Raw genomic sequence first — 20,118 nt, 5'->3', positions numbered from 1 at the left:
GCCTGTCAACCTACGCATCAAGCAAAAACTCCTCACCCTGGGCTTCAAGGCTGTCCATCGCCTCGCCCCCTGCTACCTCACCTCCCTTCTCTCCTTCTCCAGCCCAGCCCGCACCCTCCGCTCCTCTGCCGCTAACCTCCTCACTGTGCCTCGTTCTCACCTGTCCCGCCGTCGACCCCCGGCCCATGTCCTCCCCCGGGCCTGGAATGCCCTCCCTCCACACATCCGCCAAGCTAGCTCTCTTCCTCCCTTCAAAGCCCTACTGAGAGCTCACCTCCTCCAGGAGGCCTTCTCAGACTGAGCCCCCTTTTTCCTCTCCTCCTCCCCATCCCCCCAACCCTACCTCCTTCCCCTCCCCACAGCACCTGTATATATGTTTGTACAGAATTATTGCTCTATTTATTTTACTTGTACATAGTTACTATTCTATTTATTTTATTAATGATGTACATCTAGCTTTATTTCTATTTATTCTGATGTCTTGACACCTGTCCACATAGTTTGTTTTGTTGTCTGTTTCCCCCTTCTAGAATGTGAGCCTGTTGTTGGGTAGGGACCGTCTCTATATGTTGCCAACTTGTACTTCCCAAGTGCTTAGTACAGTGCTCTGCACACAGTAAGTGCCCAATAAATGCGATTGAAAGAATGAATTTGGGAGAGTACAGTACAACTGAGTTGGGTAGACACATTCCCTGCCCACAAGGAGCTTACAGTCTAGAGGGGGAGTCAGACATTAAAATAAGTAAATAAATTACGCATAGGATACATCAGTGCTTTGGGGCTACAGGTGAGGTGAATATCAAATGCTTAAAGGGTCCAGATCAAAGTGCATAGGGAATGCAGAGCTATGACCATATATCTGGGCAGATCAATCAATCGTATTTTTTGAGCGCTTACTGTGTGCAGAGCACTGTACTAAGCGCTTGGGAAGTACAAGTCCCTACCCAACAGCAGGCTCACAGTCTAGCAGATATGTGTATATGTAAGTACATGTACATGTGTGGTGAATGTGGTGGGAAGAGGTGAGCTTGTTGTGGGCAGGAATGTGTCTGTTTGTTATATCATACTCTCCCAAGCGCTTAGTACAGTGCTTTGCACACAGTAAGCACTCAATAAATACAATTGAATGAATGAATGAAGAGGTGTAATAAATAATGATGATGGGTTTGACTCTGTGTGTGTGTGTGTGTGTGTGTGTGTGTGCGTGCATTTGTGTGCCCTCGGGAGAAAAGGGGTAAGGTATGAATGGAGTGGAAACGAATGCAGTCTTCTGCTCCCCAGCTGTCACGAGAATGCAATTCCCCTTCGTAATATCGTCCCACAGACCTCAGTCTTTTTTCATTCATTCGATCGTATTTATTGAGCGCTTACTGTGTGCAGAGCACTGTGCTAAGCGCTTGGGAAGTGCAAACCGGCAACCTATAGAGACAGTCCCTACCCAACAATAGAGAAGCAGCGTGGCTCAGTGGAAAAGAGCCTGGGCTTTGGAGTCAGAGGTCATGGGTTCAAATCCGGGCTCTGCCAATTATCAGCTGTGTGACTTTGGGCAAGTCACTTCACTTCTCTGGGCCTCAGTTACCGCATCTGTAAAATGGGGATTAAGACTGTGAGCCCCCGTGGGACAACCTGATCACGATGTAACCTTCCCAGTGCTTAGAACAGTGCTTTGCACATAGTAAATGCTTAATAAATGCCATTATAATTATTATTATAATGGGCTCACAGTCCAGCTCCATTCACCTTCTTGGCCCTTCCCCCTGCCCCTCTGTGGGGCTTCTAGACTTTGAGCCCGTTGTTTGGTAGGAACCGTCTCTGTATGTTGTCGACTTGGACTTCCCAAGTGCTTAGTACAGTGTTCTGCACACAGTAAGTGCTCAATAAATACGATTAAATGAATGATTCACCAAGGGCAGAGCAGGTAGAAGGATGAGCTTCCATATGTAAGTTTCTTGTGGGCATGGGACATGTCTTCCAACTCTGTTGTCTTGTACTCTCCCAAGCACTTAGTACCGCGCTCCGCACATAGTAAGCACTCAATAAAGACCAGTGATCGATCGATTGATTAAGATGGCAAAGGATAGTCAAAGCTCCGCGGATGAAATGAGCTACTTTTTGGAAATCATTTGCCAGGAGTCGTCTGGAAGTCATCATCATTATCATCATCATCAATCGTATTTATTGAGCGCTTACTGTGTGCAGAGCACTGTACTAAGCTCTTGGGAAGTACAAATTGGCAACATATAGAGACAGTCCCTACCCAACAGTGGGCTCACAGTCTAAAGGGGGAGACAGAGAACAAAACCAAACATAGTAACAGAATAAAATAAATAGAATAAATAGAATAGAATAGATATGTACAAGTAAAATAAATAAATAAATAGAGTAACAAATATGTACAAACATATATACATATATACAGGTGCTGTGGGGAAGGGAAGGAGGTAAGATGGGGCGGATGGAGAGGGGGACGAGGGGGAGAGGAAGGAAGGGGCTCAGTCTGGGAAGGCCTCCTGGAGGAGGTGAGCTCTCAGCAGGGCCTTGAAGGGAGGAAGAGAGCTAGCTTGGCGGATGGGCAGAGGGAGGGAATTCCAGGCCCGGGGGGATGACATGGGCCGGGGGTCGATGGCGGGACAGGCGAGACCGAGAATGAGGTATGGTGAGGAGATTAGCGGCGGAGGAGCGGAGGGTGCGGACTGGGCTGTAGAAGGAGAGAAGGGAGGTGAGGTAGGAGGGGGCGAGGGGATGAACAGCCTTGAAGCCCAGGGTGAGGAGTTTCTGCCTGATGCGCAGATTGATTGGTAGCCACTGGAGATTTTTAAGGAGGGGAGTAATATGCCCAGAGCATTTCTGGACAAAGACAATCCGGGTAGCAGCATGAAGTATGGATTGAAGTGGGGAGAGACACGAGGATGGGAGATCAGAGAGAAGGTTGATGCAGTAGTCCAGACGGGATAGGATGAGAGCTTGAACGAGCAGGGTAGTGGTATGGATGGAGAGGAAAGGGCGGATCTTGACAATGTTGCGGAGCTGAGACCGGCAGGTTTTGGTGACGGCTTGGATGTGAGGAGTGAATGAGAGAGCGGAGTCGAGGATGACACCAAGGTCTCAACCCATGGGACTGCAATGCACTTTTGTCCACCTAGGCAGGTGTTCTTCTTTCGGGCAGTAGAACGGGCTTCCAGGTCCTCCTCATCTGTCCCTCCATCGGTGACTTTGTGGCGCACGTTCACAAGGATCAGATGGTTATCAGAACCATCTGATGCGACTCTCGTAGCCTGACAGAGTTTTTTACTCTTATTCAAGGCTCCCCACCTTGACCACTATCTTGAGAAAAATGAATCTCCTTTCTTTCCATCAGAACGTATTTTTAAGGATTTTCATTCTGTTTTCAGGATGGAGATTTGAAAAGTAAGCCAACAAAGACAAAGAAGAAAGTACCACGGGATTACACAGAATGGGATAAGTATGTTTAATAGTCCACAGCTGTTTCTTTTATATATATATATATATATATATATATATATGAAGAGCGCTAAAATAACTGCTTAAATATCATTCATAAACCTAGGCATGGACAGAAGGCATTTGTCAAGTTCAAGCCAATAATGCCTAATTTCTGCGGTCTTGTCTTTCATTATTCGGTGTGATTTATATGGCTGATCTTGACCTACATAAGGTCTTAGTGGTTTAGAAACAAAACTATGTCATTCTCCTTCCCACACTGGCCAAAATTGCATATCCTAATCATTTTTTCCTGAAGTAATTACATTGGAGATCAGATTACCCTTCCCTCCTTTCAATACATTTTGTTTAGGTCCTGGTTATTTCAGATGACTCCACTAAATTATGAGCTGTTTGAGGAGAGGAATGCTACTTTATCGAAAACACACTCCTTGTACCCCACTCCCTAGTTCAGTACCATGCACTCAGCTGGGAACTCATTAAATTTTTGATTGTGATTTTTCCCAAAGGTCTGTAGCAGTCATTAAGGTGGGTTAGAAGGGTAAACAGTATCATGCTACAGAAACCAGATCTAGACACATTTAAAGTATATATTTTTTGAATGTTTGCTTTTGAAGAAATAACAATAACAAAATTCCTTTGTCAAATCTTACAAAGTCATATTCTAGTTTAGTAAACTCTTCTTGTTCTTTCTTTAAGATTTGATGCTGAAAAAGAGTGTTTAAAAATTGATGAAGAGAATAAAGAAAAAAACAACAAACCAAACACCAGGCCGCGTTTGCTTAAAATCGAGAAGAAAATAGACACAGCAGGTAAATGGAATTCAGCACTGATGTTCTGATTACGCATGCACATCACTAATGTACACACATGCATGTATAAAATGTGGCTCTTAAGGTTGTCATCATCAATCGTATTTATTGAGCACTTACTATGTGCAGAGCACTGTACTAAGCGCTTGTCCACTTGGTGTCTGATTCCCAGGTCACTGCCTGGCTGGTCTTAAGTTTAGATGGTCAAAAATAGAAGGAAATTGATCTCCCCCAAGCTTTGGCCATATTACCATCTTCTTGGACGACCAGTAGCAGTTCCCTCTGGGATTCCCGCTGCATCCAAGGTCTAGCATCAGTCCACCTAGCACATGGCAATTATCAAGAAGTGGAAGTGGTGGAATACTAATAATAATAATCATGGCGGTATTCAAGCACTTGCTATGAGCCAAGCGCTGTGTTAAATGCTGGGGTAGTTACAATACAATCTTATCAGACACAATCCACGTCCTACTTGAGGCCTATGATCTAAGTGGTCGGAAGAACAGGACTTTAATCCCCATTTCACAGAAACAGAAACACAGGGAAGTTAGCGGACCTGCCAAAGGTCACCCAGCAGCCAAGTAGCAGGGTCAGGATTAGAACCCAGGACTCCTGACTTCCATGCCTGGGCTCTTTTCATTCGGCCATGCTGAAGTTGAGGAGAAGACTGGTGGAAATAGACAGACATTAAAATTAATTACAGATAGGGTAAATGGCGGAGTACAAGGGTAGCGACATAAGTGCTGTAGGGCAGGGTTGTGTAACAAAGTGCTTAAGTGGGGATAGGGGAAATGAGGACTTAGTTGGGGAGGGTCTCTTGGAGGAGAATGTATTTTTATAGAGGTTTTGAAGGTGGGGAGAGTGGTGAACTCTCAGATAATTGTGGGGAGAAAGCTCAAGGCCCCAGAGAGGATGTGGGCAAGGTGATGATGATGAAGAGGTAAACAAGATTGAGGTACAGAGGGTAGGTTAGCATTGGAGGAGGGGTATGTACAGATGGGGTTGTAGTAGGAGATCGTGAGGTAAGTTAGGAGGAACACAGCTGATTGAATGCTTTAAAGTGACAAGGAGTCTCTGTTTGATCTGTTAGTGGATGGACAACTATTGAAGGTTTCTGAGGAATGGCGACGTAGGGACTGAACAGTTTTTCAGAAAAACGATCCAGGCGGCAGAGTGAAGTATGGACCGGAGCAGAGTGAGGAATAATGCAGGGATGTCAGCGAGGAGGCTGATGCAGTAGTCAAGGCGTGTTATGATAAGTGCTTTGATTAGCGTGGTAGCAATTCGGATGGAGAGGACTCTAGAGATGTTTGAAGATACAACTGACAGGATTTTGTGACATTGAATGTTTATAGTGAATGGGAGGAGTCGAGGATCATGCTAAGGTTATAGGCCTGTAGATGCAGAGGTGGTGGTGTTGTCTATGGTGATAGAAAAGTCAGGGATAGCACAGGATTTGGGTGGGAAGATGAGGAGTTCTGTTAAGTTTGAGGGGTAGACAAGACATCCAACTAGAGATGTCCTGGAAGCAGGAGGAAATGCGAGAATGCAAGAGAAGGCAAGAGAAGTCAGGGCTGGAGATTTAGATTTGGGAATCATTTGCGTAGTGATGGTATGGAAGCCGTGGGAGCGAAAGAGTGCTCCCTGGGAGTGGGTGTAGATGGAAAATAGAGGGGAATCTAGAACTTTGCCTCGAGTTTGAAAGTGGGTGGTAGAGGAGGAGCCCATGAAAGAGACTGAAAAGGAGAGATCATAGAGATAGGAAGAGAACCAGGAGAGGTTTGCTGACAGACTTCATTAAAGCCCTAGATGGAAAACATTTAGATACAGGTGGAGGGCAAGAGGTGATCCTAAAATTAAGAAAGGAGAAAGAGGAGAAAGGAAACAATGTCTGTAAATTATGGTTAATCTTTACTTGCCCTGAACATTTGAAACTTGTGGGGAAAGGTTTGCAAAGTGATATGTTTTTAGAGAAGCAGCATGGTGGAGTGGCTAGAGCGTGAGCCTGGGAGTTAAAAGATAATGGGTTCTAATCCCTACTCCTGCCACTTGTCTGCTGTGTGACCTTGAGCAAGTCACTTCACTTCTCTGGGCCTCAGTTCCTCATCTGTAAAATGGGGATTGAGGCTGTGAGCCCCATGCGGGACAGAGACTATTTCCAACCAGATTTGCTTGTATCCCTCCCAGGGCTTAGTACAGTGCCTGGCACCTAGTAAGTGCTTAAAAAATACCATAATTATTATTATGTTTTTGCCCACCCTAGCTCAAGGTGGTTGCCACCCTCTCTTCTCATGGCAAAAGATGTGACCCAGATTGGTACACACCAGCTTCTGGGGTTGTCTTTCTCAGTGAATGGTATTTAGCGAAGGCATATTGTGCGCAGAGCACTGTACTAAGCAATTGGGGGAGTACAATAGAATCAATGGACATGATCCCTATTCCAAAGGAGCTTACAGTGTGTGGGAGGAGAGCAACATTAAAATAAATTGCAGACAGGGGAAGCAACAGATTAAGTGCTGTGGGAGTGCAGTGAGTATGGAAGTGCTGAGGCACTATGAACCCAACTGCACAGGTGATGCAAAGGAAGGAGAGGATAGGGTGCGGAGGTGAAAGGTTAGTCAAGAAGGCTTCCTGGAGGAGGACTTTGAAGATGGTGGGGTGTGATGGTCTCATATGAAGGGAGTTCAGGCAGGAGGGAGAATGTGAGCAAGGTGGGAGATGAAATTGGGGCACAGTAACTAGGTTGTTGTCAGAAGAATGAGATGCTGTGGTCTTCATTTTAGTGGGAGAGGAGCAAAGTGAGGTAGAGATGAGAGAGCTGATTGAGTGCCATAGGCTTATGGTGAAGAGCCTCTGCTTGAATCGGAGATGGATGGGCAACCACCGGAGGTTTCTGAGGAACAGGAAGACGTGGACAGAACGATTTTGTAAAAAAATTGTGTGGGCAGCAAAGTGAAGTAAGGCCTGGAGAAGAGATGGGTTGGAGGCAGGGAAGACAGCCAGGAGACTGATGCAGTAGTCGAGATGGGATACGACAAGTCCTCGGACCAGCGTGATAGCAGTTTGGATGGAGAGGATTTTGAAGATCTTGTGACTGTAGAGTCCACAGGATTTGGAGAACTGAATACTGGGGGTTGAAGAAGAGAAATGAGTTAAGAAAAATGTGGACCTGCGAGGCACCTTCGATTGTGATGTTTTCAACAGTGATGGGAAGGTTGGAGGAAGGTAAGGGCTCGGGAGGGAAGATGAGGAGTTTGCAGATGTTGGTTATGGGTTAGATGCTAGAAGAATGAGAAAGCTTGTGACTTATCCAATATCCCAGGCAGTGGCTGAGCTGAGACTAGAACCATGTCCCGAGAATTCCCACTAGTCATGTCTTCACTGATTCTTATTATTAAATTAAATAATGTGGTAATAAAGGTGCTTGGCTGAAAATGCGGCCATTCGAAAAAATTCCCACTGAATCTTGTACGTGACATTTCATTCTCTCCTCTCTCTCCTTTTTTTTTCTTTTTTCCTCCTTTCAATTCCTCTTTGTCTTTCCTCTCCCCCCTTGTCTTTTATTCATAAGTGCTTAGTACAGTGCTCTGCACATAGAAAGTGCTCAGTAAATACGATTGAATGAATGAATCCATTTCTTTCCTTGATGTTCTTGATGGGTGTCCACCATTAGCCTTGTCTGTGTGGGCTGGAGTCCAGCTGGCCAGGGCTAAGGATAATCGTGGCAACCTATGGGGCAGGGAATGTGTCTGTTTATTGTTGTAGTGTACTCTCCCAAGCGCTTAGTACAGTGCTTTGCACCCAGTATGCACTCAAGAAATATGATTGAATGAATGATCTTGGCTAAGGGGCTTTGGGATGAGGAATGATCTGTGCTCTAGGCTACCCTTCTTGAGCTCTTATCTCCTGCCCAGGATCAAAGGAGATGCAGATGGGATTTAAAATAAAGCAATTTATATTTTAGAGCCCTCTTAAAATGGGTGAACTTTGGACATTCCTTGCATTCCGTTCTTCTATATGTTCTTTCTACTTTTAAGTTAAAATTATTTTACCTATCCAAGTTTCTAGTCCTTTTTATACTCAGCAAAGACATTAATTTCTAGGTCTTACTAATAAAGAAAAGGATTTTCTTGCCACTCGTGAAAAAGAAAAAGGAAACGAAGCGTTCAGTTCAGGTGATTATGAAGAGGCTTTCACTTATTACACTAGGTGAGTTGATTTGAATTGTTGTTCTTCATGTGCTATAATTTTAACATGATGCTAATCTTTGCAAATCAGTAGTATTTGAGCATCTACTAAGTGCAGAGAGCACTATACTGAGTGCATGGAGGAGTACAATAGAATATCATGCCTCTGGCCTGGAATATTTATTCTATTTATTTATTTTTTTCTATTTATTTTTTCTATTTATTTTTCTATCTATTTTTTCTATTTATTTTTGTTAACATGTTTGGTTTTGTTCTGTCTCCCCCTTCTAGACTGTGAGCCCACTGTTGGGTAGGGACTGTCTCTATATGTCGCCAACTTGTCCTTCCCAAGCGCTTAGTACAGTGCTCTGCACACAGTAAGCACTCAATAAATACGATTGATTGATTGATTGATTGAATACTACTACTACTACTACTAATAATAATAATAATATTTGTTGAGCACTTACTATGTTCCAAGCACTGTTCTAAGCGCTGGGGTAGATACAAGGTAATCAGGTCATCCCACATGGGCTCACAATCTTCATCCCCATTTTACAGATGAGGTCACTGAGGGACAGAGAAGTTAAGTGGCTTGTCCAAAGTCACACAGTAGATAAGTGGCAGAGCTGCGATTAGAACCCATGTCTTCTGACTCCCAAGCCCAGGCTTTTTCCACTAAGCCTCGCTACTTCCTTCCTCAAATCCCGTAGACAAGTACTGTCCCCCCCTTCAAAGCCTTTTTGAAGGCACACCTCCTCCAAGAGGCCTTCCCAGACTAAGCCCCACTTTTCCTCATTTCCTACTCACTTCTGCATCGCCCTGACTCACTCCCTTTTCTCTTCCCCCTTCCCAGCCCCAAAGCACGTATCTGTAATTTTATTTCTTTGTACCGACGTCTCTCTACCCTACTCTAGACCATAAGCCGGTTGTGGGCAGGGAATATGACTGTTTATTGCTGTATTCTATCTCCCAAACACTTAGTACAGTGCTTTGCACACAGTAAGCGCTCAATAAATAGGACTGACTGAATGAATGGAGTCCTGCCTTTGAGGAATTTACAGACTGTTGGGGAAGGCAGATGCTAAAATAATTTACAGTTAAGAGAAAAAAGAAAAGGAAGGATTTGTAGATGACAAAATGCTTGAGTTAAAGCGAAAGTCAAAAGTGACTCAGATGACACAATATCCTGGGGCAGTAGTTAGGGGACTGTAATCGAGTGATTAAGGGGATAAAACCAGGGATGTGAGAAATTAATTGGGAAAGGCCTCCTAGAGGAGGTGAGATTTTAGAAGGGCTTTGAAGATGGAGCCTTGTCAAATTTGATTTGTCTGCAAATTCGATTTATGTGTTGAGTTGTTGAGAAAAAATAGTGGCCTATCTTCAAACCTTAGCTGTATAAGGAAAGGGTTCAGTGGCTTTTAGATCAGGTTCTTACCTGATGGTCCTTCAAAAAGGGACAGTAATTCTTATTTTCATTTGCTTTTATAGTGCTTTGTCATCTGATAAGTATATATCTGTAATTTGTTTATCTATTTCTTTATGTCCATTAATGTCTGTCTCCCCTTCTAGACTGTGAGCTTGTTGTGGGGAGGAATGTGTCTGTTGTTATTTTGTACTCTCCCAAACACTTAGTACAGTGCTCTGCACACGGTAAGCGCTCAATAAATCTGATTAAATAAATGAATGAATTAATTTGAGAGGGTTTTTTGGAGCATTTAGTTTGAACTATTTCTCCTCCCTTATTGACACCCATGCCCATCACCCCCGCCAGCTCTTCCGTACATTCAACTCCCTTCTCAGGCCCCCGGTTCCTCCCCCTCCTCCTTCCCTCACCCCCAACGATCTGGCCTCCTACTTCATTAACAAAATTAAATCCATCAGGTCCGACCTCCCCAAAGTCTCTTCCCCCCTTTCTCCAACCCCCCGGCTCTCAACACTCTCTGCTACTCTCCCATCCTTCCCAGCGGTATCCTCAGAGGAACTCTCCTCCCTCCTCTCAAGTGCTACTCCGGCCACCTGTGCTTCTGACCCCATTCCCTCTCATCTCATGAAATCTCTCGCTCCATCCCTTCTCCCCTCCTTAACTTCCATCTTCAACCGCTCACTCTCCACTGGTTCCTTCCCCTCTGCCTTCAAACATGCCCATGTCTCTCCCATCCTAAAAAAAACCTCTCTTGACCCCACCTCACCTTCTAGTTATCGTCCCATATCCCTCCTACCATTCCTTTCCAAACTCCTTGAACGAGTTGTCTACACGCGCTGCCTAGAATTCCTCAACACCAACTCTCTCCTCGACCCCTTCCAGTCTGGCTTCCGTCCCCTTCATTCCACAGAAACTGCACTCTCAAAAGTCACCAATGACCTCCTGCTTGCCAAATCCAACCGCTCATACTCTGTCCTAATCCTCCTCGACCTCTCAGCTGCCTTTGACACTGTGGACCACCCCCTTCTCCTCAACACGTTATCTGACCTTGGCTTCACGGACTCCGTCCTCTCCTGGTTCTCCTCTTATCTCTCCGGTCGTTCTTTCTCAGTCTCTTTTGCAGGCTCCTCCTCCCCCTCCCATCCTCTTACTGTGGGGGTTCCCCAAGGTTCAGTGCTTGGTCCCCTTCTGTTCTCACTCTACACTCACTCCCTTGGTGACCTCATTCGCTCCCACGGCTTCAACTATCATCTCTACGCTGATGACACCCAGATCTACATCTCTGCCCCTGCTCTCTCCCCCTCCCTCCAGGCTCGCATCTCCTCCTGCCTTCAGGATATCTCCATCTGGATGTCCGCCCGCCACCTAAAGCTCAACATGTCGAAGACTGAGCTCCTTGTCTTCCCTCCCAAACCTTGTCCTCTCCCTGACTTTCCCATCTCTGTTGACGGCACTCCCATCCTTCCCGTCTCACAAGCCCGCAACCTTGGTGTCATCCTCGACTCCGCTCTCTCATTCACCCCTCACATCCAAGCCGTCACCAAAACCTGCCGGTCTCAGCTCCGCAACATTGCCAAGATCCGCCCTTTCCTCTCCATCCAAACCGCTACCCTGCTCATTCAAGCTCTCATCCTATCCCGTCTGGACTACTGCACTAGCCTTCTCTCTGATCTCCCATCCTCGTGTCTCTCTCCACTTCAATCCATACTTCATGCTGCTGCCCGGATTATCTTTGTCCAGAAACGCTCTGGACATATTACTCCCCTCCTCAAAAACCTCCAATGGCTACCGATCAATCTGCGCATCAGGCAGAAACTCCTCACCCTGGGCTTCAAGGCTGTCCTTCACCTCGCCCCCTCCTACCTCACCTCCCTTCTCTCCTTCTACTGCCCAGCCCGCACCCTCCGTTCCTCCACCGCTAATCTCCTCACTGTACCTCGCTCTCGCCTGTCCCGCCATCGACCCCCGGCCCACGTCATCCCCCGGGCCTGGAATGCCCTCCCTCTGCCCATCCGCCAAGCTAGCTCTCTTCCTCCCTTCAAGGCCCTGCTGAGAGCTCACCTCCTCCAGGAGGCCTTCCCAGACTGAGCCCCTTCTTTCCTCTCCCCCTCGTCCCCCTCTCCATCCCCCCATCTTACCTCCTTCCCTTCCCCACAGCACCTGTATATATGTATATATGGTTGTACATATTTATTACTCTATTTATTTATTTATTTATTTTACTTGTACATTTCTATCCTACTTATTTTATTTTGTTGGTATGTTTGGTTCTGTTCTCTGTCTCCCCCTTTTAGACTGTGAGCCCACTGTTGGGTAGGGACTGTCTCTATGTGATGCCAATTTGTACTTCCCAAGCGCTTAGTACAGTGCTCTGCACATAGTAAGCGCTCAATAAATATGATTGATTGATTGATTGAATATTTAACCTTTATGGGCTTTGTCATAGATGTCCATGTTGCTTTGTTGCCTTGTGTTTATAAAGCTTTAATTAGAATTGCATAGTTCCTGGTTTTGTTGTTCACTTCACTGCATGCTGACTTTGTGTTTCCAAATACCCAGTACTATAAAACCTTTGCTGTTTATTGCACCTAATTCATACATTTTACCTTTATAGGAGCATATCGGCATTTCCCACTGTAGCTGCATATAACAATAGAGCTCAAGCCGCAGTCAAACTGCAGAACTGGAATAGTGTTTTTCGGGATTGTGAAAAAGTACTAGATTTGGAACCTGGAAACTTAAAAGGTAAAACTGCAGGTGTTCAAAAATGAACCATGTTTTTATTCATTTCTAGTATGACCTTTTAAAAATCGGTTTTAGAAGTCCATTAGGGTTATTGTCCTAAAATAGCCTATTCAAACTTGGACTTTAAATTGTCCCCTTCATTTAAATGGCCTTCTTTTGTGTTCTGTTGTATTTGTATTCAACTTACAAACAATTGAATTGAAAATTGACTTATCCTATACTACGCTCCAAACCACAAACTCTATGTCAGCCACTTTGTCCCTCTCTTTCTCTTCTCTCTTTCTCTCGTTCTGCCTCTATCTGACTTTCTGATTTCTACTATTTTCTGTTTGTCTCTGTTTTCCATTTCCTCTAATAGTTAGTCTATCTCCTTGTGTCGCTCTCAACCTATCTTTCTGGGCACCTATCTATTTTTTTCTGTCTTTTGATGTCCCACTGTGCCTCCTTCTGCTTGTGTGTCTATCTTGAAGACTGTATTTTTTTTCCCCTCAATCTCTGGTTCTAGACTGTATATACGCTTAATAGCTTTACATGTTTACTGATCTTCTGGAATAGGAGAGATTATCTCTATAGTTGTATAACTTCAAACTATTTTAAATCAAAAGTGTGGTGACCTTATTATAAACTATTTTATTTAGAAAATTTATATTTTAAAAAATGATATTTGTTAAGTGCTCACTGTGTGCCAGACACTGTACTAAGTGCTGCAAGTAGATACGAGATAGGTTGGACACAGTCCCTGTTTTACATGGGGATCACAGTCTTAATCCCCATTTTGCAGGAGAGGTAACTGAGGAGCAGAGAACTGAAATGACTTGCCCAAGGTCACACAGCACTCAGGTGACAGAGCCAGGATTAGAACCCAGGTCCTCTGACTCTCAGGCCCATACTCTTTCCCCTAGGCCTTGCTGCTTTTCATAATAGTCAAAGCTCAGTCTTTCAAAATAGTAATTGAGGTAGATTCTTCCAGGAGAGTGTCAAAGCTGTAACTTCATATACTCAAAAGGTGGAAGGATTAATGAGGCTTTCAAAACACTCAACTTTTGAAAATATTTTGCTCTTATAGCTTACTCTAAATAATAAGACTGTGAGCCCACTGTTGGGTAGGAACTGTCTCTATGTGTTGCCAACTTGTACTTCCCAAGCGCTTAGTACAGTGTTCTGCACAAAGCGCTCAATAAATATGACTGATTGATTGATTAATAATAATGGCATTTGTTAAGTGCTTACTATATGCAAAGCACTGTTCTAAGCACTGGGGAGGATACAAGGTGATCAGATTGTCCCACGTGGGGCTCATAGTCTTCATCCCCATTTTACAGATGAGGTTAACTGAGGCACAGAGAAATTAAGTGACTTGCCCAAAGTCACACAGCTGACAATTGGCAGAGCCGGAATTAGAACCCATGACCTCTGACTCCCAAGCCCATGCTCTTTCCATTGAGCCACACTGCTTCTCTGAAGAGACACAGATGTTTTGGCAGCAAGTTAAATTTAGATTATGTTTACAGAAGTATTGCAATAAGGACTGCAATACAGTCTTCTGGACTGTGAGCCCACTGTTGAGTAGGGACCGTCTCTATATGTTGCCAACTTGGACTTCCCAAGCGCTTAGTACAGTGGTCTGCACACAGTAAGTGCTCAATAAATATGATTGAATGAATGAATGAATGAAAGGATAAATAACATTTTCTCCCTATAACTGTCAAGTGTCCTGCACAATGCTGGTTTTTCATTTGTCATGCTTTGAAACTGAAGGAAATCACTGGCTACAGACATGGTGATTATCAGGGTAAGAAAACGCTCCTGGTAATTGGGCAAACCAACTCTCTCTCTGGAAAAATGAACTCTGTAGCTGAATGTCTTTGAAAGATACAAACAGGGTTTTCTTTTGAAATTTGTAGCACTTTTGCGCCGGGCCTCTGCGTATAAGCATCAAAGGAAGTATCATGAAGCTAAAGAAGATCTGAAGAAAGTGTTACATGTTGAACCAGACAATGAAATGGCAAAGGTAAGGAAGTGTGATCGGTTGACTGTTTATGCAATATTGTATTTGTCTTAACTTGAAACAAACTGTCAGTACCAGTATTACTTACTGAGAACATATATTAAGTGTTTGAGGAACATGCAGAGAAGTCAAAGTTGTGATCCCCGCCCTCAGAGAATATACAGTCTAGTTGGGGAAGCAGTGGAAAAAATTGATTCATTCCAATCACTCACTCAATCAATCAATCGTATTTATTGAGTGCTTACTGTGTGCAGAGCACTGTACTAAGCGCTTGGGAAGTACAAGTTGGCAACATATAGAGACAGTCCCTACCCAACAGTGGGCTCACAGTCACTACTGAATATACGTGGTGGAAGAGGGGAAAGTGGTAGACTGAGTGCTGGGAAAGGGAATGTAGCTGTTTATTGTATCAAACTCTCCTAAGCGCTTAGTACAGTGCTCTACCAACAGGAAAGCGCTCAATAAATGTGATTGAATGAATGAATGAATGACTGGTCCATCTACTTCCCGTCAGCTACTTCTTCAAGAATACTGAGTTCATCCATTCACTCAGTTGTATTTATTGAGCACTTACTGTGTGCAGAGCACTGTACTAAGTACTTGGGAGAGTACAGTACAGCTATAAACAGACACATTTCCTGTCCACAACAAGCTTACAGTCTGGAAGAAGAGTTTAAATTCTAGAGAGCTTAGTGTTCCAGCCCTGTTTCACTGCCACAGCTGCAATTCCCTGCAACACAACAATAAACAGACACATTCCCTGCCCACAAAAAGCTTGCAGTCTAGAGGATGAGCTAATGTCACAGTTGCAATTCCCTGCATCTCGAGTCTCTCTTCCCCAAACCATAAGGATCCTTGTTTCCATGCCCCCCTGTTGTTCCAGACCATAGCTGTGAGAAAGGTGTAGGCTCACAGCCACTAAATACTCAATGAGGGGCAGACAGTCTTCCCCTTCTTCTTTCCTTCCACCAATCCTCAGTCAGTGGAGGCCCCAACACCCAGAAAAGGTGCTCGGAGAGGACAAACAGCTGTCAGAGCCTTTTATTTTTCTTTTTAAAATCCGTTTCCATTGACCATGCCAACAAGGAGGGTGACCGTGCTGGAAAAAATACAGAGAAAGGCGGAAATAGTTGGAGGGCAGGCGGCACTCATTCATTCATTCAATCGTTATTTATTGAGCACTTACTGTGTGCAGAGCACTGTACAAAATGCTTAGGAGAGTGCAATATAACAAACGGACATATTCCTGCCCACAGCAAGCTCACAGTTTAGAGGATCAATCGTTTTAAATGATTTTCAAGGGACTGGATATCCAGGAATGGGGAGTTTCCCTCTTTGGGACTCCAGCAGGGATTAAGCAGGCAAGGCAACTGAAGAGGGAAGAAGCAGTATGGCTTTAGTGGAAAGAGCATGGGCTCATCAGAGGATGAGGGTTCTAATCCCGGCTCTGCCACTTGTCTGCTGTGTGAACTTGGGTAAGCCTCTTAACTTTTCTGTATCCCAGTTACCTCGACTGTAAAATGGGCATTGAGACAGTGAGCGAATAGTGCTTGGCATTTAGTAAGCGCTTAACAAATACCCTAATTACTATTATTACATCCGGGAGTGAGAAGGTCATGCGTTTTAATCCTGACTCTGCCACTTGTCTGCTGTATGACCTTGGGCAAGTCACTTCACTTCTCTGGGCCTCAGTTACCTCCTCTGTAAAATGGGGATTGGAACTGTGAGCCCCATGTGGGATGAGGGACTGTGTCCAACCTGATTTGTTTGTCTCCAACCCAGTGCTTATTATGGTGTCTGGCACATAGTAAGTGCTTAACAAATACCATTATTATTATTACTATTACTATAAAAATATTGAATCTTTTTTGACACTTGAGAACTAGTCCTGTGCCCTCTAGTACCCAAAAGCTGTCAGTTGCACAGACTAGAAATCTGTAAGAGCTGAGCTCTGCTCTTTTTTTATGATATCTGTTAAGCATTTACCATGTGCCAGGCACTGTACTAAGCACTAGGGTAGATACAAGATCATCAGGTTGGACACGGTCCCTTTCCCACATCGGGCTCACAGTCTCAATCTCCATTTTACAGACGAGGTAACTGAGGCCTAGAGAAGTGAAGTGACTTGTCCAGGATCGCACAGCAGACAAGTGGCAGAGCTGGAATTAGAACCCAGGTCCTTCCAACTCCCGGGCCCCGGGCTTTATAAATTGTCACACTGCTCCTCTTACTATGCAAAGACTGGGTATTCAGAAACTGTATTAGTAGCAACCTGTATTTTCCAAGACCCAATACTAAAGTTTTCATAGCCAGTCAGTCAATCATATTTATTGAGTGTTTACTGGGTGCAGAGCCCTGTACTAGAGAAGCAGAGTGGCTCAATGGGTAGAGCACAGGCCTGGGGATCAGCAGGTCATGGATTCTAATCTCCCCTCTATCACTTCTCTGCTGTCTGGTCCTTGGGCGACTCATTCTACTTCTCTTTGCCTCTGTGTAAAATGGGGATTGAATCTGTGAGCCCCAAGTGTGTCCAACCCAATTTGATTGTATCCACCCCAGAGTTTAGTGCAGTGCCTGGCACATAGTAAGCACATACCAAATACCATTATTATTATTATTATTATTATATGAATCCTTACCTAACATAACAAATACCATTATTATTATTATTATTATATGAATCCTTACCTGCTGTAGCTCCTGAAGCTGAGGTTGAATAATACGATGGCATTTATTAAGTGCTTACTATGTGCAAAGCACTGTACTAAGCGCTGGGGAGGTTACAAGGTGATCAGGTTGTCCCATGGTGGGGGCTCACAGTCTTAATCCCCATTTTACAGATGTGGTAACTGAGGCCCAGAGAAGTGAAGTGACTTGCCCAAAGTCACACAGCTGACCATTGGTTGAAGGGCCCTGCATCTTAGTGTTGTTGTGGGACAGTTGCCAGTGTGTGTATTTTTTTTTTTGATGCATGTAAATGAGAAAGAAAGGTCATCAGGGAGTGCTTTTTTGATACCACTAGAGATGCCACAGGACTTTCCTTGACAGTGTCTTATGGTTTGGTCAGGATCTCTAAGAAAGCATCACTCAGGCTTAATGTACCTAGAGAAGCTGCCTAGTGGATGGATTAAGGTCTGGGGAGTCAGAAAGTCATGGGTTCTAATCCAGGCTCTTCCACGTGTCTGCTGGGTGGCCTTGGGCCAGTCACTTCCCTTCGTTGTGCCTCAGTTACCTCATCTGTAAAACAGGAATAGGGGTGTGAGCCCCACATGGGACAGGGACTGTGTCCAACTCAATTTGCTCATATCTATCCCAGCACTTAGTACAGTGCTTGGCATAGAGTAAGCACTTAACAGATATTATTATTACTACTACTAATAATAATGTTTCAATACTCCTTGTGATGGAGTGGTTTTTTTTCTTGAATGGATGAAGACTAAGAGTAGTGTAATGAATTTAACAATAGTATTCCTAAATTCATATATGTTATTTGGAAGCAGTTTTAGTGGAAAAAATGGTGTTATGTTAAGTCTTCCAAAATATAATACATTTATTTGAAATATAAAATGTTACTTCCTTAAATTGTTCACCATGTTGCAGAAAATCCTGTCAGAAGTTGAAAAAGAGCTGAAAAATTCAGAGCCTGCCTCTGGGACTCAGAACAAAGGAAAAAGGATGGTTATTCAGGAAGTAGAGGACCTAGACGGTGAAACTGGAAGAGAAAATGGAGAGGAACATGAAAATGACAGAGGAGATAAAAGTAATCTTTTTTCTGAAATTACAAAAATAATACCCTTTTCAATTACGAAAATAATGCAGGCTGGCCATACTCTCTTGAGGCTAGCATGCAACATGATATCCAGCCCCATCTATCTCTGTACCTCTGCATCATCATCATAATAATGATTTGTGTTATTTGCTAAGCACTATGTATCAAGCACTGTTCAAGCAGAGACAGACAAATCTGTCCCATATGGGGCCCACAGTTCAAGTAGGAGGGAGAGCGGGTATTGAATCCCCCTTTACATATGAAAAGACAGAAAAGTTCAATGACTTCTCCAAGGTCACACAGCAGGCCAGTAGCACAGTTAGGATTAGAAGCCAGGCCCTCTGACTCCCAAGCCTAATCTCTTTCCATTAGGTCATTCCGTTTTCTAGTCTCTGCAGTTGCTGCCTCTAGAACTGGTCGTCTTCCCAAACTTTCCCTTCCCTTCTACAAAACAGGCATATCAAAAGAGGAATATGAATGTGAAGGAAGGAGGATGGGGTTTGTATAGCTCTTCTGCAACAACCAGTCTCTGCAGTTGCTGCCACTAGAACTGGTCGTCTTCCCAAACTTTCCCTCCCCTTCTACAAAACAGACATATCAAAAGAGGAATATAACTGTGAAGGAAGGAGAATGGGGTTTGTATATCTCTTCTGCAGCAACCAGTCAATAGCGTTTGAGCACCCTCTGCAAGAAGAACCCTGAACTATTTGGCCTTGTTGCTGGGTTGTCTCAATCTTTTTCATCCTCCTAAAGTGTTGGGTGATGCAACATGGGAGAGGCAGGAGAAAAATCTAAATATTCTCCATATGTTTTTCCCAAACAGTATTAGCTGGGCCATAACTGATTTTTTTAAGCTCTCAGTTCTTAATTCCTCTTGCTCAAACCTGAGTGGATACTTAGATCCTCTCAGGTGAGGAAGAGAACAGCGCAAAAGATCTTCGATTTTTCTCCTTTCTGCTTAGCAAAACACTGAGCAGCATCAGAGTTATCTTTCTAAATGAGAGTCACAAGCTAGGCTGGGTGGTCGAATCTTTGAAATGCAGTCTTTCTGGATCTGATGTTTCTGGTATTGACACAAATCTTAGGTGTGCACTTATTCCCTTTGGAATTCTCACAGGGTCTGCGGGGGAGCTTATAGCTATGCTGCTCTTTGGCCCTGGCTTTGTAGCAATGCAGAAGCTGGATCTTCTAAAATCCTTCTTTAATGAGAGCGTATTTAGAGCCTATATTTATATCGCATGCCACTCTGTGTGAGAGTTTATATTTATTGTGGGAATTTCTCAAGCCAGGGTTTTAAGCAAAGCCCTACTAAGGCATAATTCCTTGAAAAAGCTTAAACCAATTTTCCTCTAGCCCCTGGGTCACTCCACCAGCCCCTCTCAGGGTTGCCCCTGGAGAGTTTCCAGTCCTCTACCAGTTCGGCTACTGGAGGGAGAGTCAAGCAGAGGCATGTCCTTTCCATTCTTAGCTCGGGCTGCGGCTAACGAGTGGAAGGCGATCTGCTACAAGGCAGAACTCACCCGTGCTGGGCAGCAGTGGCACGGGAGAGAGTCGAGGGCAGAGATTCAAGTTGACTGCATGGAAGGAGGCAATGGTCAACCACTTCCATATTTTGATCAAGAAACTCTGTGGATACACTATCAGAATGATTGCAGATGGAGGTGGGGCATTTTGGGAGAGATGTGTCCATGGCGCTGCCATTGTTCGGA

General features: G+C 44.3%; 1 protein-coding gene across 1 annotated transcript in view; it reads left to right on the top strand.

The window, feature by feature from the left end:
- The window catches only part of SPAG1 (sperm associated antigen 1), a 59,428-nt gene that overhangs the window by 8,490 nt on the left and 30,820 nt on the right, over positions 1-20,118 (top strand). The window contains exons 5-10 of the mRNA XM_038745490.1: positions 3,393-3,463; positions 4,162-4,274; positions 8,378-8,483; positions 12,502-12,632; positions 14,537-14,643; positions 18,241-18,400. Of these exons, the coding sequence (XP_038601418.1) occupies positions 3,393-3,463; positions 4,162-4,274; positions 8,378-8,483; positions 12,502-12,632; positions 14,537-14,643; positions 18,241-18,400 (688 nt within the window). The remainder of the gene's footprint in view (positions 1-3,392; positions 3,464-4,161; positions 4,275-8,377; positions 8,484-12,501; positions 12,633-14,536; positions 14,644-18,240; positions 18,401-20,118) is intronic.

Source organism: Tachyglossus aculeatus, chromosome 4 (assembly GCF_015852505.1).
Source record: "Tachyglossus aculeatus isolate mTacAcu1 chromosome 4, mTacAcu1.pri, whole genome shotgun sequence".
Classification (NCBI taxonomy): domain Eukaryota; kingdom Metazoa; phylum Chordata; class Mammalia; order Monotremata; family Tachyglossidae; genus Tachyglossus; species Tachyglossus aculeatus.
This window is presented reverse-complemented; position numbering and strand designations above follow the sequence as displayed.